Consider the following 24,906-nt stretch of genomic DNA (forward strand, 5'->3'; position numbering starts at 1 on the left):
GTCGATAACTTTATTAACCCCTGCACCTTATGTACATGTAGTTCATAATACTTCAATACTTCAATACTTCAATGTTATTATCACCTTCAAGGTTTCTCCAAAATCAACAACCATCAACATCAACATCAACATCAATATCATATCTAGTGTATGCATAGCCATGTCATCCATAGGGCCACAAATACCCCCTCACCTCTCAAAACGCAAACGCAATTCAAAGGACGATTCGCTTTCAGGTTCTCCTGCCCCAAAAGTACGAGCAACAGATCGAGCGCCCGCCAACCAGGATGAAATAAGTCTTAGTAGTGATGACGACGATTATAGCCCATCTGCTCCCAAGTCTACAGCAAGAGGTCCTATAGGCCCTACAATGCCACCCTCAAACACGGATGAGGTCCAGTTAGACGATAGCGATGACGATGACATCGGCCCTTCAGCTCCTCCTTTACCCTCTACTACACGACCCACCATTGGACCTACCCTCCCACCTACGAATAATGACGAGATACCACTGGGAGACAACGACTCAGAAGAAGATGATGACGATGTAGGGCCGGCACCAGCGCCAGCCCCCTCAGCACCAGCAAAGCGAGTCCACGGCCCCGCGCCCCCTCCAGCTCCCCTAGCGGAACGGCCTCCCGATCTTAATTCCGACTCTGACGACGACTCTGATGATGACTACGGCCCCGCGCTGCCCACCTCAACCTCCCACCTCGCACGCGCAACCCAAGCCCAAGCAGCCGCCGAAGCCTCTCGCGCCGCAGCAGAGGCCGCCGGCCCGCGCCGTGACGACTGGATGCTAGCGCCCCCATCCCCCGGGTCCAGCAATCGCGCGCCCGACCCCACCAAGCTCAAAAGCCGTCGCTTCAACAGTGGACCACGGTCCAGCGCCTCGTCCAATAACCCAGGGGGCGAAATCAGTAGCATCTGGACCGAAACGCCCGAGCAAAAGCGCAAGCGGCTCGAGAACGCCGTTCTCGGCCGCAGCAACGAGTCATCCACCCAAAGAACCACCACCGCCGCCGGCGCCGGCAACAGCAGCAGCGGTGCAGGCAGAGGCGACAAGCCCACGCCCGAGGCGCTGGAGCAGCAAGAGCGGATCCGCAGCTTCACGGAGGCGACGCGCGGCAAGTCGCTGTACGAGGAGCACCAGTCGTCGCGCAAGGGGCGCACCTTACGCGAGGACGAGGAGGAGGACGACCCGAGCAAGCGCGCCTTCGACCGCGAGAAGGACATGAAGCTCGGCGGCCGCATCAACGCCACGAAGCGCCGCGAGTTCATGAACCATGCCTCTGAATTCACTGGCAAGTTTACCAAGGGGAAGTACCTGTGATGAAGGATGAAGGTACCTACTACATATAAGTAGGGTACGAGCCTACTAAGGAATCTAAATTTGTAAAGAGTCAAGGGCCTCTATGTAGAGTGTAGAATATAAAAGGGGAGGGGGGGATAAATGGGGGATAATATAGCCACGCACGCACGCAAGATACCCGAGATCAATAGCCTGACTACAAACGTCAAAAAAACAACATAAGTTGCCAAACCCACCTGCTGCTCAATCCCTATTATACCAGGTTAGTAGGTTATTATAGGCAACATGGCCTTCGTCATAGGTAGTGACTCGTTAGAACAACACACCCCCTCTCTCCTTTGCTTTCCCACTCATCCATTACCGTAGTTCATACCTACCTACGCATTATATATAACCTAACCTACGATCTACACCCCATCCCTCGTTCCCTATTCCCACATCGCCAACAGCACAGCACCATCATCAACAACCATCAACAACAAATAAAACATATCATAAACACAGGTAACCATAGGCAACAACGTAAAAAGGAGTAAATATATATATATAGTTTTGAAAAAAAAAAAAAAAAGTCCTGATATAGATATGTATCGCATGCTTCATCTACCGCATCTACCTCGTCTCACCCATCTACCCCCTTAGCCTAGCCTTTCCGGCCGTGCTCACACTGACCCAGCCCAGCCTATCCTTGACATACATACATGCATACATACATACGGCATGTAGGCATGTAGACACCTACCAAACACCTCCCCTAATGTTCAGAACAAGAGAGAGAAAGGGGGTAAAGAAAAAGGAATGTAAAATAACGAATCTGCCTGCCTGCCTGCCTGCCTGCCTGCCTGCCTCCGAGAATAATAAAAAAAATCCCTCTAAAACTCCTTGAAATATGCATCCATCCGACGCCCCATCCATCCATCAGGTTTAAACCCTGCTCTCAAGAAATTTTCTTCCTCTTATTCTCGTTCAGGGCCACCATACCATACATAATCATTAGGCAGGTAATAAAAAGAAACCCGAAAAAAAAAAAGATGTGATGGTAAAAGGTAACTACAGGTGATTAAACCCCCCAACCCCCTTCCTCTCTCATCAACTCCTTCATACGTAGATCAAGCCACCCTAGGCCAATCTCATGCTCTCAGTCTTCCGTACAATCGAGTCCATTTTCCCACTTGTGTATCAGCTTCGCAAGCGTCAACGGAGGCCAGGTGATTCAGGACCCGTCGATCAGGCGTAGCCGAGAGAAATTATAGAGAAGGGAAAAGGGCTAGAACACATACACTTGGGGTATGTTGGGCTCATGAATATGGTCGAAGATGTCATGGGTAATGAAAAGTTTTATATATTCGTCTGATTAAAGCCGATGTCTATGGAGACTAAAAACCTTAGTTGGCCGCAGGCCGTACCCCCGCTTCCAACTGGGATGGTGTCGTATTCGTACCACCGTTTGCACCTGATGCTGTCACATCGCTCGTTTCTACAGCCCGGGTGTTGCGATCTCTCCTCACGATTTCGTTTAGTCTCAGGGGCGGCAACCGAGTGCGAACCCTCGTAAAGAAACCAGCATTCTCAGCTGGTGTTTCAGTGGGTGTTGGCTGTGATTGCGGATTACGATTATGGTGGTGGTGCCGCTCAGGGCGGTTTCGCTCCCATATGCGCGGCTGACGACCTTGTTCTGCCGAGCCTGAACCCATACCTCCGAAACGACCCGCAATCATGCCACGCGGGGCCCCACGGAAGTTGCTCCAAGATGTAAATGTACGTTGCGGGGTCCTAGGCATGTTCATACGACCATGGTTGCGATTCGGGTCATTGTTAGATGTAGGACTAGTCGGGTCGCCATCCGCAGGAGGCGGGCGGGGCTTGGGAGTGTAATAGTCTGCTTTGCAGAGAGGACAAGAAGCTCTTCGGTTGGTCAACCAGGGATCAATGCAGACAGCGTGAAAGGCATGGCCACAAGTTAATCCGCGAATATCGTCATCATCCTCAAGAGTATCGATACAGATTGCGCACGTGTCACCCTGTGTGCCTACCAGCTCGGGCGGTAGAGCAGCGTCAATTTGCTCGTCGTCGTCATCTTCGTCCATGCTCGCACGATGATCATCGTATTTTGTCACTATAATATCCGAGGTGTCATGCTGGGCGAGTGCATCGCCAACAGTTGCATTATCACTGGGAGTGGTTTGCTGATTAGGCTTCTCTTCGTCTGGGGACTTGGGTGCAGTGCCGGCGTCATGACGATCCTCGACGTGGTCTTGTTCTTTCGCTGTAATTTCTGGCACGATACCTTCGACGCTTAGCACGCTGTTAGCACGGCTAGCGGGCGCAGAAACTCCTCCAGTAGTTGGCAATCCTTCGCGTGCGCGTGCCGATACCCAGGCCTTATATTTCATCATGGGGAATTTCTCATTGACTTCATCCATCGTCATTAATTTCTTTTCACGGCGTCGTCGATGTGGTCGAGCAGGCATGTTTTCGAGGTTGATAGGCTCTCCATTCTCGTCCAATCCCCGCAACTGCCGGTTGCGAGCATTATAACGAAAGCAGTATTTCACACCAACGATAATCCTATTCCCGAGGTTAGAAGGCTAGAATGGAAAGCCATATCCAGCAGATATGTCATCAATGACGGCTTACCATAAGTTAGTGAAAACGACACCGAACCCCAAAGCCACAAAAAATAGCAGGGGAGAACTAGAAGCGCCCTGATTATTGTTGTCATTGTTGTTGGAGTTTCCAGCAGTTGGATCTGGCGACAAGGCTGTAGATGTCGCGGATGGAAGGGAAGTGTCGGACGCAGAAGGTAAGGAGGTTGGAGATGGCGTCGCACTATCCGTTGGGTTTAACGACGACGCCTGTCGAATCTGATACTCAATGGCCCTTGCGACAAAATGGGCGCCGCCCGCCAAGGCCTCATTGATAGCGACCATTATCGCAGAAGTGAAAGTCGTCGTTCAAGGCGTATTTCGGAAGTGGCCGATTAATCGTCAGTCGTCAAGTGAGGGAGTTCATTGGCAAAAGGGTCGAGTTGGCAAAAATGTCTCGACTTTGTGGCCGGAAATGGATTGAGTTTGAATCCTTATCAACACGGTCGGATTCTGAGCGACGATGCCATTTACTACCAATGTCGCCTAACCAAAAGATTTATCTGCGTTTCAAAAGATTTGGGTCCCCTTTCTATTATAGTAAATCCGCGATTCGATTCGATGGGTTTAAAAAAGGGAAAAGGAAGACCCGCGAACTAACTAAACCCAACTATCTGGTATCCGTTCCGTTGATCGTGGAAGGAAAAAAGTGGCAAAGTGGGCAAGAAGTTAGAAAGTTGGTTCAGAGTTGAAAGGAATAAATGTCTTGTAGACTTGTACTATGTATAAAGTCGTAATACGTTAGTTTAGTTCACTTCACTTTCACTTTCAGCCTTTAGCCAAGGGAGAGAGAAGTGGAGATTAAAGAGGGTGCAACCGCCGAGGAAACTGATAAATGCGAAATGCAAGGGAAGGGAGAAGGATGTTTCGGGGGGGTTTTGGGGGGGGTGAGGACTTGACGAACCAGTGATGTATAATGAACTAAAATAAACTAAAAACCTTCCAGGTTCTTTCCAGTTGTCTTTATAAACTGCGCAAGCAAAGGACAGTGGCAGTGGCAGTGTTCAATGTTAGTGTCAGCAGCAACAGCAATTACAATTAATAACTACCAGCAGCAACAGCAACAGCAACAGGCGTTATTTATTATACAAGGTTTAAAACGGAACGAAAGTGGCAGGTAAGAACGGTTGCGTCGAGGGGGGGCTGGAACATCTGGGGGGTATGAACGGTTTTAAACTCCAGGCTTTCTAGGCTTCTTAGGCTCAAAACGATAGGTGACTACATAGTATGGATCGTTGAATCAACCAATAATACGCAGGGTTTCAGCGCCGAGGTGCGTGTGCATGCATCACGTCTAAGCCGAATGTGGGAAATGGGGGCAACTGTGTATTTAAGCCAGTTTCGGGAGTAACCTGAAATGTACACTTTCTTTTATCACCTATTAACTATCAGTTGAATCAGTTCAGTGTTCAGTGTTCTGTATGTAGTTATTGTACATACTTTGTCCAAAAATCGATCGTGCTCTCTTCTCTTTCATGAAACTACTATAACAAACAACTTGAAATGTCTTAAATGACAAACTCACAACATCGAGTCACTACTACTAGTAGTACCTACAACACATACATACCTATTCATGTGTAAAGCGAACTCAAAATGAGCTGTCGACTGGTTACATGATAGATCATTTGTACTTGGACAAGTCGATAGTAATAAAAGTGGGAACATTCGAAGGAGGAACAAAAGATGGATCGGCAATGTGACTTGCAGGTGGTGGGTTTAAGCTACCATTGGTTGCCCATTCGCATACTCCAGGGCCTTATTTGTCTACATACAGCAGGTCTATCATGCCTGAGATCATGAGTTTGATTATAACTTTGATATCGTCGGGTTGTACCTATTTGAGTTTTCGAAACGGGCGGTGCTAAAAACGGTCCTATAAGTTTTTCTTGTATCCTTCTGTATCCTTCATTCAGCTTTAACTATTACCAACTTACAATTAACTAACTATAGATAGATCTAGTAGTCCCATGTGCCATGGCTAGTTCAATAGTAGGGGCGATGTCTTACATATGCATCTCCTAAGTCAGCTTGGAGATGTGAAGATATTTCAAATATTCTTCAGTTCCTGTAAAGCCTCCTCGAATATAATCGCATTCTAAGAACCTCTCTACCTATACGGGCGTATGCATGTAACACTCCAAACTCAGATCGTTGTTGGTTGCGCAATTATTTCAAGATCGACAAAAAAGTCCGGATAGGCGCTTAAGGGACGACCCCTAGTGTTACTATCACTGCCCCTAATTGATGTGGTACTTACACATTTATGTTACTACCTACATCCTATAAATGTACACACGCATGTGCTACATATATGTCTATAAAATGTTGGTACTGCTGTAGACCCTTAAAAGTAAGTTCGTGAATGTCTATCTATATTATGTACACCATCTCGTGCATCTCCCGAGTTCTTAAAGAGTCTAGAACACAATTAAAGGTCGGAAAAGCAGCAGTCATTCAGAAATCTTATCATGATACTACTTGATACCTGTCGTGTTTGGCGTCAGACCACCGCGTGGCACGACATGTGTTGATTGTCGCATACGAGCGTCTCCAATCAACCTCCAATCCAGCATTGAAGTCTGCGCGTTCGAGCAAAGGCAGTCCTGCATTTTCAACCGTTTCACTATGTTACTACGCAAAGACTATGTATCCACGTCGAAATTCACGATCCCGAGTGCCCTGATGGTTAGTAAGGAATCGAGAAACTAGGTAATTAGGTAAGGAAACACAGATCTCTGTTCCGTACCCAAATCTTGAGGGTGATCAATGATCAGCATTATCTATAACAGTCGCAATACATAGTAATAGCATGAACTTACTACTTATATTTAACTATCTCACAGCCACTACCTATACATATCACTACTAGGTATATGTATATACCCAAGGTACAGTGTAGGGAATACATATATGCATGCTGCGTCACGAACTACGGATTACGCGTTAACCCCTTAACTTTGTCCAACTTCAAAGTTCCGGGCTGCTGGGCATGACAGCCTTCATACATAACTCAGTTGGAATTAACGTTGTCGGAAAGGCTCCAGGGCTATAAACTTTACACGATTCTACAACGGACGAAGGATATATTAACGACATGCATGGAAGCGTTGTTCTTAAACATTCGGGCTAGAATATATCATCTAGCCTACCTACGGTAGGCAGATATTAGGTGGTATGTGGCTATGCCATCATAGTAATTCTCGGCCATCTTTATTGCGCCGACATAAAATGCGGCGGCCATTGATGCCATTCCACGAATCATCGACGTAGCATTTGTACCATAATAGAGTAATGGATCTTGGGCAATGCTCCCGCTTCTATCTCGATTAGGTTGACTAGGGAGGTGTGACAAAATGTGCCAAGTTAATGATTATGTAGCCATTATGTATGTAGGTTAGCCCATATTCACAGTTAGGCTAAGTAAAGGGTTCTCGAGGTTCCGTATCTAGGGTTAGCATGTTATTGTTAGAACATTGAAGCTATCAAATCGGATCATAGGTCAACCGAAGCAGCAACACACTTCGGTATCTAGCGATCCAGCGATCTAACCTAGTGTAGTGAGCCTACCTAGGAGCTAGTTAGCTAGTAGCTAGGTACACTTCTTCTAAGATGCTAGCCCTCTATCTCTTGAGGCCATACACGGATAGCTCGGTTTTTGAGTGGTATCCCCCTGGATTACCATAGCCAACCGATTCATCCCAATAGTATTAAAGGTTAAAGAGTATTTGTCAACGGCTTATCTCCAATGGCAAGCAGATCACCAACCTTAAAACTAAAAAGTGACGAGGCTGAGTACACCATTGAATCGGCATACAGCTCGCAAATCTTGGCAGATACTCAAATCATCTATAAACGGTCAACTTTTAGTTACCTACAAACGGTTGCAAATGGAGTATTCCGTCAGACAGCCTACCTAAGCTCCAGGGCTAATTGATTTTCTTACTACTTACCTAATTACTCCAAGGCTATTGTTTTTGACTTTTGTATTTTCTCTTGGTTACGTATAAGTGATTATCGCAGTTACAGCTGGGCAGGTACTGTACCATCAGATGTGGAATAAGGAGAACCTGAAGGAAGAATTGCATTAGTCTCTTTTAGGGTACATAGTTATGAGAAGCGCGATGAAGTCATCGTGTCTGAGTTCAGTATACAGGCCACATGTGCATCAGTACTACCAATGTACTACTAGGTACAGTAGTATCGTCAATAAGTTCAACGATTTGCATATAACAAACAATGTTCAATTTATGAGCATCATTAACATACAGCACGTTACATCATACATGAATGTGTATTAAACAATCCCAAACCCTAAGAATTAGAAACATTGAAGAGAAAAACGAGGGATTACACCAGTGACCTGGATCGACCTACAATGTACCTAGAATATGTACGCACGGTTCCCCAGGTTGTACATACAGGCACTAGTTAAACCCCTCTAAACCCCGCTAGCCCCGCGCCTAGGGTAATTATTGATGCAACTGACTGGAGAAGACTGAACTTGTCACTGAAGGCACATGTAAGTACCTCTGTTAGGCATGTGGACCCCTGTCCATGACACCTAAAAGTTAGCATCTCCAGGGCTATTAACTAATAGCCGGGCCCCAAGACACCCGACGATGGTCCATCTGGTCCATCTGACCCATCCACAATATTACAGTATTTGATTCCTTCCAAGCTTCAACTGATACTACACTGCACTACACTGCACTACACCGAGCCCAAACATTTTCAGACATACCGCCCTACTACAGTACCTTCTTGTCGTTCACTGCCCACCTAGGCTAATAGCTTAACACCCATCCACCGAAACCGCCTATCACGTCATCTAACATTCTCCCTACCTAGTTACCTAACTTACAAGATGGCGCCGACACAGCTTCCAGCTTCCGGAAACCCTTTGTAAGTCAGATGTCTTTTTTTTTGTCTTTTTGTTCTTGTTTGCTTTAACTATTATATTGCATTTTAATGGTGGCTGAGGCGGCGTAGGTATCTCAAATACATACATGGCACCACTCGTCAGCAACCATTAATCCTCCGAGGCTTCCGTGCTGATTGAAAGGGATCAATAGAGTCTTCTTTGATATTACGCTAGGAGGTAAGCGCTTATGCTAATATATGACCTTTTGCGATTTGATTTGAGATCGTTTTTATTCTTAGGAGAGGTCACGTGACTACCCGTCGTGGACATATATCACATGCACGTGGGGGTTTCAACGAGGCTCTTTTGTTCCATGACCCCCCTTTCATACCCTTTATATTACCTTTCATGCTACCAGCATTTCATGTCACATGCAGTACTAATCGAAAATAGGGGAACCCCTCGGTCGCGTTACCTTTGAGCTCTTCAAAGATGTAGTGCCTCGTACCGCGGAGAACTTCCGTCAGTTCTGCACAGGCGAGGCCAAAAACAACCGCGGCCAGAGCCAGGGGTACAAGGGAAGCAAGTTCCACAGAATTGTATGGTCTGCCCACCTGTTGTAATGTTTCATTATACTCACTATCAATAGATTAGCAACTTCATGCTTCAGGGCGGAGATTTTCTCAACGGAGACGGCACAGGTAGCACGGTAAGTTGGCAGAAGGAGGGAAAGGGGGAAAGGGGGAAAGGGGGAAATGGAAAATCAAAAAGCAAATGCTGATTCTTGCTATTCTACCTAGTCTATCTACGGCACCAAATCGTTTGCCGATGAGAACTTTACTCTAAAGCATACTGAGAAAGGCCTCCTCTCCATGGCCGTACGTATCTCTGTGTCTCTTCCCCCTAACTATGTTAATTACTAACCAATATTCCAGAACTCTGGCCCGAACACCAATGGATCTCAGTTCTTCATCACGACAGTGCCCACCCCCCACTTGGACGGGAAGCACGTTGTCTTCGGCAAAGTTGTCGACGGCATCGAGGTCATTGAGAAGTTGGATAAGACTAAGACTGGCAGACGCGGCCGGGATGTCCCTGATATGGATGTTGTGGTGGCACAATGTGGCGAAATGTGAAGCCCTCAAGCAAAAGAACAAATACACGCACGTGGGGGAGCTATGACAAAGAAATATGATTCATAGCAGTGATGGCAACATTACTGGAGAGGAGAAAAACACCCCGAGGGTCTCGACTACCGTGACCCCTATAGTAGGGCCACAGAGCTCGCCAAAATTTGAAGACGGGCAATTTACCAAATCAAGAGCTTACACACACGTACGAAGCTCTCCAAAGCTATCAATATATATCTAGATGGTCCAATAAAACATACCTGTAATACTAGGGGTCCTGCAGAACTTGATATTTCTGTCGCCTAGCTTGTGATAATGCACATGTCTAACGTAGTATCTTGACGACTCTTCGAAGCTTGTTACTAACGCTCGATTTCTAAAAACCCTTCTCGCTGATCCGGTTTTTTGGGAGGGAAATGAAAAAGGGGGCTAAATAATACACTTAATTGCTCGGGATATCGTAATGTCTAGCAGGCAGGTAGGCGATGGCAGTGGTGCACGAGGATAGGCAAAGAAAGGTACATAGTACCAAGGCTGCTGCTGCTGACAGTGAGTAAAGGCGCCTGGGTACCTACTCTTCGTAGTAAGATATCACGATCAAAAGGGGAAGGAGACGGCGATGGTTTGGTTTGGTGGTGATGTGGTGCCTGAGGGAAGGAGGTGGGCACATAAGTAGATAGGCAGTACTATGTAGGTAAGGTACCTACCTAGATGCTAAGCTATATATTCATAGCAGACCTATGTAGTACCTACTCAGAGAAACCTAGGCCTAAACAAGCTCAAGAACGAGACCAAGAACCTCAACAGGCCCGCATCAACAACAACGCCATCAGCATCATCAACACCAACAACCACATAATCCTCCCCCTCGAAAACCTCCCCCCCGCACGTCCAATCCCTCCGGAACGGCACCTGCGTAAATAGCTCCGCCCTCATCTCGCCCCTCAACATCCGAAAAGGCGGCGACGCCCCCCTCCCGATCCAGAGAACCTTCTGCAACGGGCCGTCGCCGTCCACCCCTCCCCCCCGCCCCGCGTCGTGGTCGTGCCCAGGGATAGCCAGCGCGCACAGTATCTCCGCCAACGCCCTCCCCACCTCCTCATCATACCTCCCGTCCCCCGCCACCGCAACGTCATCGCACCCCGCGAACACAAACACCGCATCGCTCGCCAGCACACCCGCGAGCGCGCGAATAATCGCCACGCCCCTGCGTATCTCAACCCCCCACCCCGCATCCGCCCTCCGATCCCTCTTAACCAGTTGCCGGAAGTTCTCCCGCGTCAGCGCCTCTGCCGGCGCGAATGCGGTCCGCAGGTGGCAGTTGGCGACGAGCTCGTAGATTAACGAGCAGATGAGCGCGGCGAGCTTGGTGCGCGGGCTGGCGAGCACGTGCGGCACGTACCAGTACGGCCTGCGGCCGCCGGCGAAGCGGGTCTGCGAGCGCGATGGCCTTTGTCCTGGGGCATCCATGATCGAGTTGATCAGCTGGGCGAGGTAGGAGGAGTCCGAGTGCGGGTGGTGGTGGGGCGGGAGCTGCAGCCAGAGGGTCTCGCTGCGGCGGGAGTCGAGCCAGGCGGTGGCTGCGTTGAGGAATTGGGGGGGCGGGTGGGGTGGTTCGCTGCTGTCACCGCCGTCGAGACTACTATCGCTGTCGGAGAGGTCGAGGTCGAGGCCGAGGCCGTTGTCGAAGAAGCTGATTAGGTTTATTTCTTGGATGTAGTCGGCGAGATCGCCGGGACATAGGGCTGATCCCATGGCGCTGTGGAGGTACTTAGCCTAGGTATGTAGGTGATGATTTTGGATGTTGTGGGATATTGTTACGCTTCCGGACATGTAGCCGCCAATCAGTTTCCTTCTCGAACGAGCGGTAGGCTTTGGTCGGAGTATTCAAGGTATTTATAACTATATGCTCTTCGATATGAATGACTCTAGCGTTGGATGTACCTAGATGTAGAGTAGCGAATGCCCTCATGACCTAGATAGATACCTACTCATCATCTAGTACTACCTAATGAGCCATGAATATATCAGGAATGCGTCATGTATTGACACGACTACATAAGTCAGCAGTGATTCGATCCCGAGTATCAAGTGTACATATCCATGGATATGCTTTTGTAGATGAATTGCCTCCGGCGGATTCTCATTAAAGATAGCCCATGAGTTCCTCACAATAGGGGGGTTTGCTACTTTGAATCATGTGAAAACAAAAGCTGCTCGACCGAGTTCATGATTATCTGGTAACAAGCGCCACATAGGCGGTATTCCTAACGGATTTTAGTCGCGATTTCCTGTGCGACCACGATGACTTGATGTTAACTCAGACGAATGGGAGAAGGGAGAAGGGAGTCGATCAACACGTTTTGAAATGACAAACGATATTATTCGGATATTTGATAGTCGGCAAAACCCAACTGTACGCTATAAGTACGATGATGGTATAAGGCAGTCTACTAACCTCCAACAACGCTGAACGCCGTTCCTAATTCCATACATGACCCAATCATATCCAAGTTAGTTACACTTCAGCGCCCATTCGTTATGTGATGACTGATGTTGCTTGCGTGTGCAATCAGAAATTTGCAACAGGTGAGGGCGAACTTGCAGGCCTTCGTCCAGCTCTCGTCGTTGTTCATACCTAACTTGATACTGAAGTGGCCTATCCTGTCATCGCCAATCTTATCACCTTCGATCTTGTAAGGAAGAGCTAGTGGGTTGGCTGCGTATCCCTCTCGATCGGTGCTTGCTTTCGTCTGTTGATGGACAAAAACTCCAAGCTGCCTTACTAATTCCAAGAAAGCCACCATACCCTGATCAAACTTGCGATTCCATAGCATCTGTAAAGGAAGGTCGCCTGAGCAAAAGAGTTCGAGAACACTCTTCTTGGGCGCGGGCGGAGGCCCACTTCGATGACCAAGTCGACTGGCAGAAGGGGATGGGTATTCATAACGAATAATCTTGGATGTCGAGCCCATTGGCAGTGGCTCGTAGCCATCAAATTTATATCCAAGCTTGTCAGCGACTGTAACCACTAGTAATAATGCTTGTCCCCAAGCGGCATTTATTTCGGGCCAGTCTACAGGTTTCGTAGATAATCTGCCCAGTCTTAAGCCGTTGATCGTTGCGAAGTTACCGTCATGATGTATCGAAAAGGTATCGTTATAGACGTTGGCTCGTTGAAGCTTGATGAGCAGCTGCGAGTCATGGTCAAACTTGGAGTTGATACTATCTCTTTCGCTTTGAAATTCGGCAAGCTTCGTTGCGAACATGTTACGTTCTCTCCAGAACTGCTCCTCTTCGGCATCTAGGGCTTGCGATTCTTCTTCCAAGGCAGCGATTTCAACATCTAAAGCAGCCTTCTCCTTCTCCAATGCCAAAAGTTCGTTCATAGATTCTTCTTCCTCCTTATGTGCTCTCGCTACGGCCTTTTCGGATTCAGCAATGTCCTCTTCGCTAGGTATATCGGCCTGGACCTGCTTTAAGAAAGCGGCATAGGCATCCCGTTCCCGGGCGGTTGACTCCAGCTTCTTCTGAAGTCCATCTACTAGCATTTCGGTACACTCTACACATATAGGGTGATCAATATCTGACCTCGCAGACAATATTTCAAACAGTTTATTTATGCGCTCGGCTTCGTGGGGTTGTGTGGTTCTCCCGTCATTACGCTGGCTATTAGACATTGAATTTCGTCGTTGTTGCCTTGGATTTGGTGACTCTATGGGAGGAGTGAGTCTCGGGGGGGCTACTTGAGACTCGGTGAGGAGCACAAATGACATGGCAGAGCTATCGCGATGATGACCATCGCCACGTAGGGCACCTGAGTTCTTCTTAAAGGTAGTAGGTCCGGCATCCTTGGATACTTTGTCGTATAAGGCCTTTCTCTCGACATCGTTGGGATAGCTGAGACGGGAAGACGAGGATCGATTCGGTTGCTGGCGTTGGGAAGACGAAGCTACGAAGTTTCATATTAGTTGACGACAGATACGACGCTGACTTGAATTTGGATTTGGATTTGGTAAGGTGAGTAAAGGAAAGACAAGGTAAGGCAAGGTAAGGTCGCGACAGGCGAGGTGAGGCTACTGACCGACGAGTAGGTCGAATGCGGCTGGATTTAGATCTGCCAACGATCCATCTAGCTTGAGTGGGGCGCGACACTTTTGACAATACATGGTGTTTTTTGGATAGGGATAGATGTGGCCTGTCCCATACTTGATACTGGTTGTCGTGAAATTACAAGAATAAAAATGAGGATAAAAGTGAGAAATCAAGTAGTGCAGTTGACAAAAATGAAGGTTTACTTATTAAGAAGTCATTTGGAAGTTGCGACGTCGACTTATGCATGTGCTCTGTACGTCATCAGCTGATTCTTGCCTACTAGGTTAGGTAACTACAGGTAACTACTAGGTACCCTAGGTAACACAACACTGAAGACCTTCATTGAACCTCCCGAAGATTTGGACTCCACTAGGCACAGTACCTAGGTACCTACATGTATTTATCCATCTTTTATTGACAATGCGCGCGTTCATCCACATCAAAGCCCAAAACCCCGAGAAATATTATGACCACCTAGCCTAGGTAGGTTTATAGGTTAATTCCCTTTTTAATCGGAATTACATGTATACTTTTATGTATTTCTGTTCTGTTGGCTTAATATCTTGCCATCAAAGACAATCTTCGACTCATGTCGGCCATACGGTTATGGCAAAGTAACCAGAATCATGGAACCTCCGGCAAAGAAAATGAAATTTGGGCAGGTCCCTCTCAACAGCGATGACGAAGAAGAAGCAAATCTAGATGAACTCTCTATGAGTCCTACTCAATTTGATGCTAGGCAAGACCCTATGTACGAACTCGATAAGGGTAGGGCTAAGGCTGCGACAAGACTCAAGTCTGCATTTGAACGTATTTTCGAAAAGTACGAAAGGGATTTCACCGACGTCGGCGATGAGATCGACTTGGAGACTGGTGAGGTGATTATTAACAATGGTCATCTTCAATCTCTACAAGATGAGAAGGATCGTGCCCGAGAGGGCTCTGTTTCAAGTAACGAGGAGGAAAAACTCATGATAGGGAAAGGGAAAGACACTCAATCAGTTGATTCACGTTCTCAATCCTTGCCTCGCGCCAATTCATTACCTCAACACACTCCCTCTCTTCCGTTGGATGTTGGCTCAAATCAAATTGCTCCCACCGGCCTAGCAACGGGTTTTCAGCCACTGCCTCCGGGGATGCCCTCAGATCCATTTGGGTTCCCGAATCAATTCACGAACCAATTCATGTTCGGGCCCCCTATGCCTATGGAGAGGCATATTGACCCGCTCTGGCAAATTCCGGAAATTCCAGTTCCCCTTCATATGGATAGGTTTGGCTTTCTAAGTCAATCTATGGGCATGGGGTATCTGAACATGCCTGGATACGGTTATGGATTAATGCCAGCAGAAGGAGCGTATAGTAATCGTCCACCGAACAACATGTTTGGCCCTCAGATGCCAAAAAGGCTTCCCGTCAAAAAGACACAGATACGAAAGCCTCCACCTCGTGTAGCGGTAGCCCAAGAGGATTCAGAAGAGGATGATCTTCTGCTAGGCGAGACGACGCAGGAAGCTCCCAAACCTGTAGTATCGGGAAGCAAGAGGCCCTCATCATTAGTTGAGGTGACGGGGAATGTGACAAGAACAGACCCAAAAACTGATATACAAACGACTACAGCTACAACTGAGCATGATTCACAAAAGCCACGGCGCAGGTCTCCCGCAAAGCCTAGGAAAGCGATATCGCCGTCAAAACTACCGATGTCTATGGAGACAACTAATGACAACATAAGTGCGCAAGAAAACTTGAATAGTCAAATGTCGGAGTTTGCATCTGAATCTGCTATTGACGCGGTAGCTACCTGTGCAGCAGCTACATCCACATCACATCCCTCAACGCCAGAAGAATCTATTTTAGCGAAGCAAATTATTACGAGATTAGCTCAAATTAAGACACAGACGGAAGGTTTAACTCCAGGGGAATCCAAACTTCTCAATGATCAACAAAAGAAGTCTTCTGAGTTCTATGGCCACTTCTCATGGATGAATGGTCATCAGCCAATACCAGAAGCTACTGGTTCATCAGACGACACTGAAAATGTAGCCAATGCAGCTTCGGGACCCATAACTCTAGAGTCTGATAAATCCTCTGAACACACCATACCTGACAAGTCTCTGCATGAGAGAGACGTTATTCAACCTGGACTGAACATTGTACTTGAAGGAGGAGGGGGTGAATACAAAGAGCCTATCGAAAAAACCACCCAAGAGGTTACTGTACAGACCGCTACAGCCACATTAGATGAAAAAATTCAGATCGAGAATTCGCTTGCAATCTCGTGCGAGTGTACTGAAGAGAATAAGGGGGTTGAGGTTGCTCCCGTGGAATTCTCGCATGCCGACTACGATTCAACCGGTCCTTGCTCTATAGACGAAAACCCGAGAGACTACTCCCCTTTGTTTTTTGATGATGAGTTTGGAATGAAAGAGGCGGAACCTCTCGTCGAAGACAATGAAATACTCGTACATGCCGAAAATGAATTATCCCGGTTTTCCTTGGCCGGGGAAAACGATCTCAGCAAGCCTCAGAGTTTGAGTCTGAACCGTTACTTCAACCACGAAGATGATCACAGTGTCAGCTTTCAAAGCAGTACCACTGATTATATAGATTTTGCGGCCGATACTGAAACTACTTTCCAGGATGCTGTGAACAACCAGATACTCGGAGATTTGGTGGAAGCGCAGAAGTCTGATATAGCGTCAGACGACAAGCAAGACCGGCGTCTGGACCCCCCTACAGAAAGAGAGCAAAATAAAACAACTTTGCCGTCGCCAGTTGCCTCGCAGGAAGAGGCTCAGCCTATCGAGGTCCAGCCTATCGAGGTCCAGCCTATCGAGGTCCAGCCTATCGAGGTCCAGTCTGTTGAAGTCCAGCCTGTCGAGGTCGATACTACGAAGTCAACCCTAGCCCTTAGTAACATAGTAAACCCAATAGCCTCTACTGAACCAGTTCCAAATCCACAACCCTTGCCCGAAGAAATTATACCCCAGCCAACACCCGAACCATCTGTGCCTCAGACATCGACCAAACTGGCATCAAACAGTATGACCGACCTGGTTATACGACCAGCGCAAGCACATATTGAGAGCACTCTGCCGAGCTTGGAGGAGAGACGACCCAAGAGCTCAAGCCCATCGAAGAGTCGGCCACTGGTCCCTAGGACGCCAAAGAAATACAAAGAAAAGGGTGCAGCCGCAGAGCCCCGAAGCGGTACCCACCGCACCCCGTCCCCCAAGAAGAAATACGCCCTGGCCTCTTTAATCTCGGACGACGAGGACGAGCTGAGCATCCTGTCTTCAAGCGTCGTGCCAAGCCCCTTTTATTCCAAGCCTAGCGGTTCCCACGCTAAAACTAACTATTTACCACCCACCATCCTATCACCACATAAATCCAGTCATCGTCATCATCACAATAGAAACACCACCAGCACACCCAGCGGCCGCATCACCAAGCACGCCGCACCACCAGCGACGGATTCCAGGGCATCCCGGGGCACAAAGCGGCGGTTCGATTCATCCTCCGGCGTGCAGAGCTCGCCGCTATCGCGCACCGTGCTGGCCTCGAACAAATCAAACTCAAACTCAAACTCGAATACATACACGGAGCGCGGTGGCGATCTTCTACTCGCGTCTACGCCGTCGCGCCGCGGCCGTAATAATAGAGGAGGGGCGGAGAACAGCAGTCCGGTGCGCACGCCCGGCGGCTCCGCGCGCAAGTGTGGCGTCGATGGGTTCATATGTGACCGCGACTTCTGCTTCACGTGTTGTAAATAGAGCGAGCATTTAACCCCTTAGCTACCTACCTACCTACCTAGCTAGGTAGTAGACACGAGGGGAAAAAAAAAGTAAATATGACGATCGGTGTCAATAGTTATAGAATACGGGGATTAGATAATTAGATTATTAGGTACATATGTAGGTAGTGAGTGAGTGAGTGATGGTTACATACCATGTACCTACCCACCTACCTACCTACCTAAGTGCCTTCGTACGGCTGGCTACCTAGGCAGTCAAACGAAGGCTACATACATGTACATAGACGTTGAACAAGAAAGTGGTCTAAACCGACTTTTAGATATTAGATAGATATTAGATAGATAGATACATGGTATGTATAAAGCTAGGGACAACATTATGAGAGGGTATTTATGTAGAAGACAAGACGCGATCGTAGGGTAAATTAGATACAGATATCTGACCTATGTATATGTAGGTTTGTAGATACCGGGTAACAGATGCTTAGAGAAGTACTTGGTACATATGTAAAAGTACCTAAGATACAATTCGAACCTCAAAGAAAGAAAGCTCACCAACTCCAGCCCCTGTTTGTGTTATGTTTGTTTACCTGTGTATACTTCGTACACTAGCCAGCGCATCAACTGCCCTTCTACTCACCAACAAATCAATCCCCCATCTTCCGCCTCCCATGGATCTCATATTACGAATTGAGTACTACGTTACTTAGCACCCAATCTTACCTTAGTAGTACCTATAGATACCTATTGACGTAGAAGCAATTGAGTGCCAAAACCATAAGCAAAAGGAGAATGACGAGCTTAAAAAGACGTAAAAAGTCGAATTATCGGATAACTGCAGCATAGCTAATACCTCAACCCTTCATATCCCCCCCTCCCTCATTCTCTTCCACTTTGTTCTATTCTGTTCAGTGTTATCATCAAACCACCCTTAATAGCCATAACCATAGTCACAGTCATAGTCATGATAAATTGTAACCCCTCCCACGAAACGCCAGAAGCCCGGCCATCCAAACCAGTCACACTTGATAGCACATCCCCATGTGAGCCACTATAACAACCATCCACCCACCCAACTGCTGCCTGGTACCTAGTCTGTGAAGAAACGGGCCATCATCGAGTGACATACTACTAGAAAGAAGAAGGAGGCGAGGGTTTACGAGAGAGTCATGGGGTATGATTATGAAAGGAGATTTTCGTATTTCCGTATCTCATCCTGTCTTCATCGGTTGGCCACATGGATTTTCTTGCTGTGGAGAACGGGCGGAAACCACATCGAGAAGGACCGTGCCGTAGATTATCCAGCAGACCGCCTCGACATGAAATTTGAAGCTACTTAGGTACCTAAGTAAAACTTGACGCCTCGCCTGATACCGGACATGTGCTATGGTGTGCTAAACACACTCAAAGGGGTAGGCCCAGCTGGGAAGACAAAACGACAACGCACAGAAAAGGGCCCGGGTATCGTAAGTAGCTGTACAGAGTGGAGAGAAGTGTCTTGTTTCATTTGATAAGACAGGAATCTCAAGACTCTGAGCTAACAGTCGCACCGCCAAGGTATTCCGTGAGGGTGGTTGGGTCCCTAATAGGGGCAAAGTAGGGGTGTGCCATAGCCTCTTTGGCGGTTAGTCGCTCCTGAGTATCCGTTAGTAAGTATTGCGCAATGGCGAGAGGGGTTATACCAACCTGGTGGTCGTATCGAAGCAGCTTGTCGAGGAAATCAATCGCTTCGTTGCTAACAAAACGCTGGTTCTCCTGGTTGACAAAGCTGTGCCATGGCTTCTTGGCGAATCGGCCTAAAATGTCGTCATACTGGGGGTCAAGTTCTATCTCGTACTTATCCAGGTAATCAAACAAAGCATCAGTGCCGAGCACCTTAGCAATCTTGACCAGCTGATCTGAGTTGCTGTTCCCGTGGAAGAAAGGCTCCTTGCGGAAGATCATGGATGCAAACATAGCACCAAGACTCCACATATCGAGACTGTAGTCATACTCCTGGAAGTCTACCAGTAGCTCGGGACCCTTGAAATATCGGGATGCGACCTATAGAAACATATTAGTATCTTTAGTTGTGATACCTCAATACCTTGCCATCAAGCTTTTAAACACACGTGCATGTGCATATAAGCACGTGGCCTAATAATTGATGACGAGGTAGATAGGGGGCTTTTGAGAGTCTCATGATAACATACGCGCACATTGTACTCGGTTCCTGGGTGATAGAACTCGGCCAAACCCCAATCGATGAGGCGCAACTGGCAAAAATGTCAGCGTTTGTATTCTTAATTGATATAGATATGGGAAGTATACCTTTCTGTTCTCATGATCGATCATAACGTTATGAGGTTTGACGTCTCTGTGCATGATTCCCTTGCTGTGGCAGTAGTCAAGAGCCTTGAGGAGTTCGAAGATGTAGTATCGCACATCGATGTCGTTGAATTTGGGGTACAGGCTTCGGAAGTCGGTGTTGTTCACGTACTCAAAGATCAAGGACGGGGTCTTGCTCTATTGGATGGGATATTTCGGTTAGTACACACGGCTCGTCATCTGGTACTGGCAATGTACGCCATGGAAAAGAGTGATGATGGGACCGCGACCTACCTGGTTGTCTCGCACAACATCGAGGAGGGCCACGATGTTTGGGCCACCTGAGAGGTTCTGAAGGATTTTGATTTCTCTCTTAATCTTCTTCTTCTTAACAGGCTTCAGAACCTTGATAACACATTTTTGATAGTTGATGACGTTGATACCCTCAAAGACCTCAGAGTATTTTCCGCGACCTGTTGCGTGGCAGTCAGTGATTTATTCATGCTTATGATATTTGACTACCTCGCAACGTAACGCACCAATTTTACGGACCACCTCGTAATTCTCCAGGATGCCCCAGCTTATGTTAACGGAATCGTAATCCCAATAACTTCGGGGCATATTCTGGTTGACTTCGGCGTAGACGCGCGCCATGATAATTGGTGTATGTGTCCAGGCGGGACACCACGCAACAAGGCGATACGATTGCTGATATGGAAGATCGGGATTGAAATTGGCGGCGATTGGAGAGAAGGTGAAGCGAGTGCGGCCGAGGGAGGGGAGGGAGAGGGGAGGGGGAAGGGAAGGGAAGGGAAAGGAAGTATGCGGCACGCAACGGAGCGCGGTGGGTTCAAGGTCGTAACCCAAGAGAACCCGTCGTCGTCGTTCCTGGTGATACGGGTGGGAAGACGGGGATGAAGATAATGGATATGGGTACGGTACGTGGATATGAATTATGTATGTAAGGATTTATTAAATGGGACATGTGATGGGAGATGGTCAAAGTGGGATGTCGAATTGAATAGGACGAGACTAGGAGGTCAAGCCTTAGAAGGTAAAAAAAAAATAGGGAATTGGGGGGTGATCCACCAAAAAAGGCTGGTCACTGGCTGGTCACTGGCTGGTCACTGGGTGCAGTCACTGCAGTCAACTCAAGTTCGGCAGGTACGGTATTGTACATTTACGGTACCTAAAAAGCCTGAAGCCTGAATGGATCACTGACACTCACTGTAAATCCAGATTAAACCGGCCAAACTACGGAATTCGATCATCTGATGGCTTAATATTTACATATCTCATTTATCATCATATATCATCTTAAACCATACCTATCTAACTATCTAACCTATCTAACCTAGGTACCTGAGCAGGTAGGCAGAACATCAATGACCAAGTTGCATGCCCAGTGAAGGCTTGACGAAAGCGGGTGGTAACAATTTACAACGACATACATATGTAGTCACTATGTAACCTACATTGTACCTAGGTGCCATCATATCCTCAATAGCAAGGGTCTTTCAATGTTTTCACAGTTTATTGTTCTTATTATTTTGTTTGATAAATTCCTACATGGATCTCTTTGTGCCAACCTTCCGAACAATTGTATTCACTGGAGCTGGTGGCGCCCATGCTGTGCATCCATCTTCTACCTATCATTCGAATCCTTGCTTTATGGGTCCAATCCTATGAAGTACTTCATTAGCTATCTATACCTATGATACCAGTAAAAAAGTAAAATAGGATCAATACGATGCTTTCAGAGAGAAGATTAAAAATTTCGACATGCATCCGTTATAGAAACCAGCTATCCATCAGCTAAAAGCCAACTTCAAATGGTTTCAGCGGAACTTCCGACTAAGGATGACGATACAAAGGTTCTCATCACGAAACAGGACAGGCAGAGAGACAAAGGATAGAGTACGAACCTGGCGAGACGCTATGTATACACGTGTTTCCTCTCCTCTCGGAAGTCAATGTTTAACATCCTTGTTAATAATGAGCAAGTACCTGGGTAGATACGGTCTTCAGTCGTCGTATGAAATTCGTCTTCTCTGAGCCGTGTGAGTAACCGCTGAGCCTTGGCCTGTCTCGAGGTCGTCGTAATCCAAGCTGTCCATACCAGCCTCAACTACATCCCACGTCCTCTTTCGCAAGTCTGGCTTTTTCTCAGGGTTGAACTTTCGCTGTTCCATCTTTCTGCGCTTCGAGCGCTGCTTCTTGAGACGTCTGGCTTCCGCTTTCGTGAGCTGTGTTTCGATTTCTCCGTCTTCGCTTCCAGCTTCCAGCTCCCCTTCCTCCTTTGTTCCCTTGACCTCACAGATCTCGCCCTGGTCTACGGACGCAGATGTGGCTACCGGGTCTGTATGGTCTGTGCCAGACCCAGCAACGCCTACATCATTGACTGCGTGTGTTGATACTGCCGAGTCTTGCCTAATATTTGTAGATTTGCCTTCGGCGCGTTTCAGAGCCTCGAGTTCGGAATGCCGAAAAATGGCGATTTGCTCGTCGGTAAGAGTTCGTTTGACACCATCGGGATAGTACCCGAGGTTGTCATCTTCTTCCTCTTCATAATATTCCTCGTCTTCTTCGTAGCAGTTATCATCATATGGTGAATAATCTGGTTGCAAAAATTGAGCATTGAAAAGCTCTATTGATGCGTTGGAGAAATGCGCGTCGTGAAAGGAATGGATTTCAGCCTGCCTAGCCAGTCAGCATTAGCCAAATGAAAGAGTAGATGGAGGGATTATAATAAACAGAGAAGGGACATACTTGCGACACTTCTGGGACTTGGAAAAGACCCCAGGAAGCAGGCATAGCTGCTGACATGACTGCTTTTTGTAAAGCAGATGGTGTTTGTTTGCATTAGTGCGGAAGACTGTGTGTATGGCGAAGATGTAAAGATGGGAGACGCGAAGTGGAAATATATGGTACCTACCCTAGGTAGGGTAGAAAGCTTGAGCTCCAGGGCCAGGAGGTTCATGTTATCGATAACTTAAATTAATTAGCTGCAGGGTACCTATTCGGTACATACATAAATATGTACATAGTAGTACCTAGTACTATGTGAAGTTGAGTTAGTACTATCTAATACTAGGTACCCAGTAATACATGTAATGTAACGATATATCAAAGGAGATCGTTACAGATACAAATAAGCACAGTTTACGAAGCTACTATATTACTACATATAGGTGGATATAGGAGTAGAATCTAAATAGAATTTCATACTATTAACTGTTCATGAGAATCGTAAAGTCATTAGGCCGTGATCCTCGTAGAGGACAGGGCGAACACACTAACGCCACCTTCATGCATCGGTACCTACCTCACTAACCCAACGCCTTACATATATGTATTTCTCATCTGACGTGGATGTGAGCTAAACTTGCTGTTCAGGTCGTGCTCAACAATGCCAGAGCACTCTGGAAAGCCTTTACAACCTCGGATACTGAACAGATTAGTGACGAGAGTGTGAAGTGGAAGTATTTAATACTTACGATGCTTTTTCTTCTGCTCCAGTGCTTGTTCAGAAAGGCGTACATGTCTCTCACGAGTTTGTAGTCTAGTAATCTGTTAACCGGTGGCATTAAAGGGGCATGGCTTAAGGAATCAAACCTTTTGACTGCTCTGTCGTTATCATGGGTAGAGGAAGCCGTTGCCCAAACATTAAAGTACTAGATCCCTAGGTCAACGTCGATTCAAGGGTTACAATTTGTCCATGCTGTAGTCTCGCATACCTTGACAAGACTATCAAAGTCATCCAAGAGCTGTTTTTCCTGTTCGTCGGCCTCTTGTAGGGCCTTCTCGTAACGCTCCTCGAAGTCGTCCCAGTTGAATGCAGCTAGGTGGCCAGGGCTCTGTATTTCAGACTTATTACTTCGTCTCTTCTGCGGCTCCGGCGTACGTGTCTGGCGTTGACGTTCCAAGTGTCTGATTCTAGCAAGCTCTTGGTTCTGCTCGGGTCTGGCACGTTGCTTTCGGGTAGGCGACTGGGATTGCGATTGTGCGCGTAGTCTAACTGTCACGTCCTCCTCAGGGGGTTCAATGAGTTCGGTCCCGTCACCTAGATGAGTTGGCAACTCAACCATCATTGACTGATCAAAGGCTGATCTGTCCTGCTTCGTCGGAGACGATGACCTAGGTGTAGTAGACATGTTCCCAACTAGTCCTGGCCTGGACTGAAGGTTTAATATAATCCTTGTCCAGAATAGTCTGCAGCCTAGTGCAGAAATAAGGAATAGACGACGCGTGACGCGACAAATTTAGAAGTGGATGGAACAGTTGATTAAGGTAGTTATGTAGAATGATAGAATGATTGAATGAATGATAAAGTCAGTCACCTGATGACTCTAACCCTCGTTCTTGACTTTTGACTCATACATAAAACCTCGAGACATGCATGTAAATGATGAAAGAAGAATCTTTCAAATAAGAAAGAAGTCGACTTTTTAATTTGAACTTAATAACTATTGTTTTATTGCTTTATTCAATGTTCTTCTTATTTACAATAATTCGCCTCGCGGTTTCCTGAATTAATGAAATCTCAAAAGACGCGTCGCTGCCCAAGGGGTAGGTACAAAATACAAAATACTACTTACTGTACGAAGGTTGTGGCCAAAAGTTTAGACCAAGATATACCTCTGCCCCACAGTGCGTTACTCTTTTTTAGGCCTTTACCAATAATAGGTATACATTTAACGTTAAATCCCTTATAACCCTTAAAAGTATAGCACCTTATAGCACACTTAAGCGCTATAATATGCTATAAACTTAAAGCCTTCAATCCTAAACAACCTTAG

At 47.0% G+C, this 24,906-nt stretch overlaps 9 protein-coding genes across 9 annotated transcripts; 3 read left to right on the plus strand and 6 right to left on the minus strand.

The window, feature by feature from the left end:
* The first annotated feature begins 81 nt into the window (after positions 1-81).
* GGS25DRAFT_505620 (uncharacterized protein) lies at positions 82-1,883 on the plus strand. The gene has a single exon (XM_049262248.1). The coding sequence runs from the start codon at positions 161-163 to the stop codon at positions 1,331-1,333; it is 1,173 nt and encodes a 390-aa protein (XP_049112731.1). The 5' UTR covers positions 82-160; the 3' UTR covers positions 1,334-1,883.
* A 243-nt stretch (positions 1,884-2,126) lies between these two features.
* GGS25DRAFT_505621 (uncharacterized protein) lies at positions 2,127-4,866 on the minus strand. The gene is made up of 2 exons (XM_049262249.1): positions 3,950-4,866; positions 2,127-3,880 (listed from the first exon to the last, which is right to left on the minus strand). The coding sequence occupies exons 1-2, from the start codon at positions 4,240-4,242 to the stop codon at positions 2,698-2,700; spliced, it is 1,476 nt and encodes a 491-aa protein (XP_049112732.1). The 5' UTR covers positions 4,243-4,866; the 3' UTR covers positions 2,127-2,697.
* Positions 4,867-8,577: 3,711 nt separating this feature from the next.
* Positions 8,578-10,236, plus strand: GGS25DRAFT_505625 (putative U-snRNP-associated cyclophilin). Its single transcript, XM_049262250.1, has 6 exons — positions 8,578-8,862; positions 9,033-9,058; positions 9,275-9,420; positions 9,471-9,530; positions 9,622-9,699; positions 9,757-10,236. The coding sequence occupies exons 1-6, from the start codon at positions 8,825-8,827 to the stop codon at positions 9,955-9,957; spliced, it is 549 nt and encodes a 182-aa protein (XP_049112733.1). The 5' UTR covers positions 8,578-8,824; the 3' UTR covers positions 9,958-10,236.
* A 52-nt stretch (positions 10,237-10,288) lies between these two features.
* On the minus strand, positions 10,289-12,069 carry GGS25DRAFT_534420 (uncharacterized protein). The gene has a single exon (XM_049265768.1). The coding sequence runs from the start codon at positions 11,704-11,706 to the stop codon at positions 10,705-10,707; it is 1,002 nt and encodes a 333-aa protein (XP_049112734.1). The 5' UTR covers positions 11,707-12,069; the 3' UTR covers positions 10,289-10,704.
* Positions 12,070-12,199: 130 nt separating this feature from the next.
* GGS25DRAFT_437138 (APG6-domain-containing protein) lies at positions 12,200-14,322 on the minus strand. Its single transcript, XM_049258700.1, has 2 exons — positions 14,036-14,322; positions 12,200-13,903 (listed from the first exon to the last, which is right to left on the minus strand). The coding sequence occupies exons 1-2, from the start codon at positions 14,118-14,120 to the stop codon at positions 12,477-12,479; spliced, it is 1,512 nt and encodes a 503-aa protein (XP_049112735.1). The 5' UTR covers positions 14,121-14,322; the 3' UTR covers positions 12,200-12,476.
* A 109-nt stretch (positions 14,323-14,431) lies between these two features.
* On the plus strand, positions 14,432-18,289 carry GGS25DRAFT_437151 (uncharacterized protein). Its single transcript, XM_049258701.1, has one exon. It carries the CDS (start codon positions 14,673-14,675, stop codon positions 17,817-17,819), a length of 3,147 nt encoding a protein of 1,048 aa, XP_049112736.1. The 5' UTR covers positions 14,432-14,672; the 3' UTR covers positions 17,820-18,289.
* Positions 18,290-19,324: 1,035 nt separating this feature from the next.
* GGS25DRAFT_534428 (Pkinase-domain-containing protein) lies at positions 19,325-21,311 on the minus strand (the record flags this gene model as incomplete). The annotated part of the gene is made up of 6 exons (XM_049265769.1): positions 20,647-21,311; positions 20,402-20,580; positions 20,111-20,305; positions 19,993-20,055; positions 19,487-19,843; positions 19,325-19,435 (listed from the first exon to the last, which is right to left on the minus strand). Exons 1-6 carry the CDS (start codon positions 20,759-20,761, stop codon positions 19,325-19,327), a joined length of 1,020 nt encoding a protein of 339 aa, XP_049112737.1. The 5' UTR covers positions 20,762-21,311.
* Positions 21,312-21,401: 90 nt separating this feature from the next.
* On the minus strand, positions 21,402-23,033 carry GGS25DRAFT_505645 (uncharacterized protein). The gene is made up of 2 exons (XM_049262251.1): positions 22,877-23,033; positions 21,402-22,803 (listed from the first exon to the last, which is right to left on the minus strand). The coding sequence occupies exons 1-2, from the start codon at positions 22,931-22,933 to the stop codon at positions 22,132-22,134; spliced, it is 729 nt and encodes a 242-aa protein (XP_049112738.1). The 5' UTR covers positions 22,934-23,033; the 3' UTR covers positions 21,402-22,131.
* Positions 23,034-23,263: 230 nt separating this feature from the next.
* Positions 23,264-24,641, minus strand: GGS25DRAFT_505646 (uncharacterized protein). Its single transcript, XM_049262252.1, has 4 exons — positions 23,845-24,641; positions 23,723-23,781; positions 23,605-23,669; positions 23,264-23,555 (listed from the first exon to the last, which is right to left on the minus strand). Exons 1-4 carry the CDS (start codon positions 24,259-24,261, stop codon positions 23,500-23,502), a joined length of 597 nt encoding a protein of 198 aa, XP_049112739.1. The 5' UTR covers positions 24,262-24,641; the 3' UTR covers positions 23,264-23,499.
* Between the last annotated feature and the right edge of the window lie 265 nt (positions 24,642-24,906).

The sequence above is a fragment of the Hypoxylon fragiforme genome (genome assembly GCF_022984875.1).
Source record: "Hypoxylon fragiforme strain CBS 206.31 chromosome Unknown GGS25scaffold_9, whole genome shotgun sequence".
Lineage (NCBI taxonomy): Eukaryota > Fungi > Ascomycota > Sordariomycetes > Xylariales > Hypoxylaceae > Hypoxylon > Hypoxylon fragiforme.

Excerpts from the sequence above, each read along its gene's own strand:
- GGS25DRAFT_437138 (XM_049258700.1), bottom strand. The coding sequence starts at position 14,120 with ATGTATTGTCAAAAGTGTCGCGCCCCACTCAAGCTAGATGGATCGTTG. Across the intron at positions 13,904-14,035 it reads CGCATTCGACCTACTCGTCG|CTTCGTCTTCCCAACGCCAG; the intron begins GTCAGTAGCCTC and ends GAAACTTCGTAG.
- GGS25DRAFT_534420 (XM_049265768.1), bottom strand. The coding sequence starts at position 11,706 with ATGGGATCAGCCCTATGTCCCGGCGATCTCGCCGACTACATCCAAGAA.
- GGS25DRAFT_505625 (XM_049262250.1), top strand. The coding sequence starts at position 8,825 with ATGGCGCCGACACAGCTTCCAGCTTCCGGAAACCCTTT. Across the intron at positions 8,863-9,032 it reads CCAGCTTCCGGAAACCCTTT|AGTCTTCTTTGATATTACGC; the intron begins GTAAGTCAGATG and ends AGGGATCAATAG. Across the intron at positions 9,700-9,756 it reads AAGGCCTCCTCTCCATGGCC|AACTCTGGCCCGAACACCAA; the intron begins GTACGTATCTCT and ends CCAATATTCCAG.
- GGS25DRAFT_505620 (XM_049262248.1), top strand. The coding sequence starts at position 161 with ATGTCATCCATAGGGCCACAAATACCCCCTCACCTCTCAAAACGCAAA.
- GGS25DRAFT_437151 (XM_049258701.1), top strand. The coding sequence starts at position 14,673 with ATGGAACCTCCGGCAAAGAAAATGAAATTTGGGCAGGTCCCTCTCAAC.
- GGS25DRAFT_505621 (XM_049262249.1), bottom strand. The coding sequence starts at position 4,242 with ATGGTCGCTATCAATGAGGCCTTGGCGGGCGGCGCCCATTTTGTCGCA. Across the intron at positions 3,881-3,949 it reads GTCGTTTTCACTAACTTATG|GATTATCGTTGGTGTGAAAT; the intron begins GTAAGCCGTCAT and ends CCTCGGGAATAG.
- GGS25DRAFT_505646 (XM_049262252.1), bottom strand. The coding sequence starts at position 24,261 with ATGTCTACTACACCTAGGTCATCGTCTCCGACGAAGCAGGACAGATCA. Across the intron at positions 23,670-23,722 it reads AACGACAGAGCAGTCAAAAG|ACTACAAACTCGTGAGAGAC; the intron begins GTTTGATTCCTT and ends ACAGATTACTAG. Across the intron at positions 23,556-23,604 it reads GGAGCAGAAGAAAAAGCATC|TATCCGAGGTTGTAAAGGCT; the intron begins GTAAGTATTAAA and ends TAATCTGTTCAG.
- GGS25DRAFT_505645 (XM_049262251.1), bottom strand. The coding sequence starts at position 22,933 with ATGTCAGCAGCTATGCCTGCTTCCTGGGGTCTTTTCCAAGTCCCAGAA. Across the intron at positions 22,804-22,876 it reads AAGTCCCAGAAGTGTCGCAA|GCTGAAATCCATTCCTTTCA; the intron begins GTATGTCCCTTC and ends CTGGCTAGGCAG.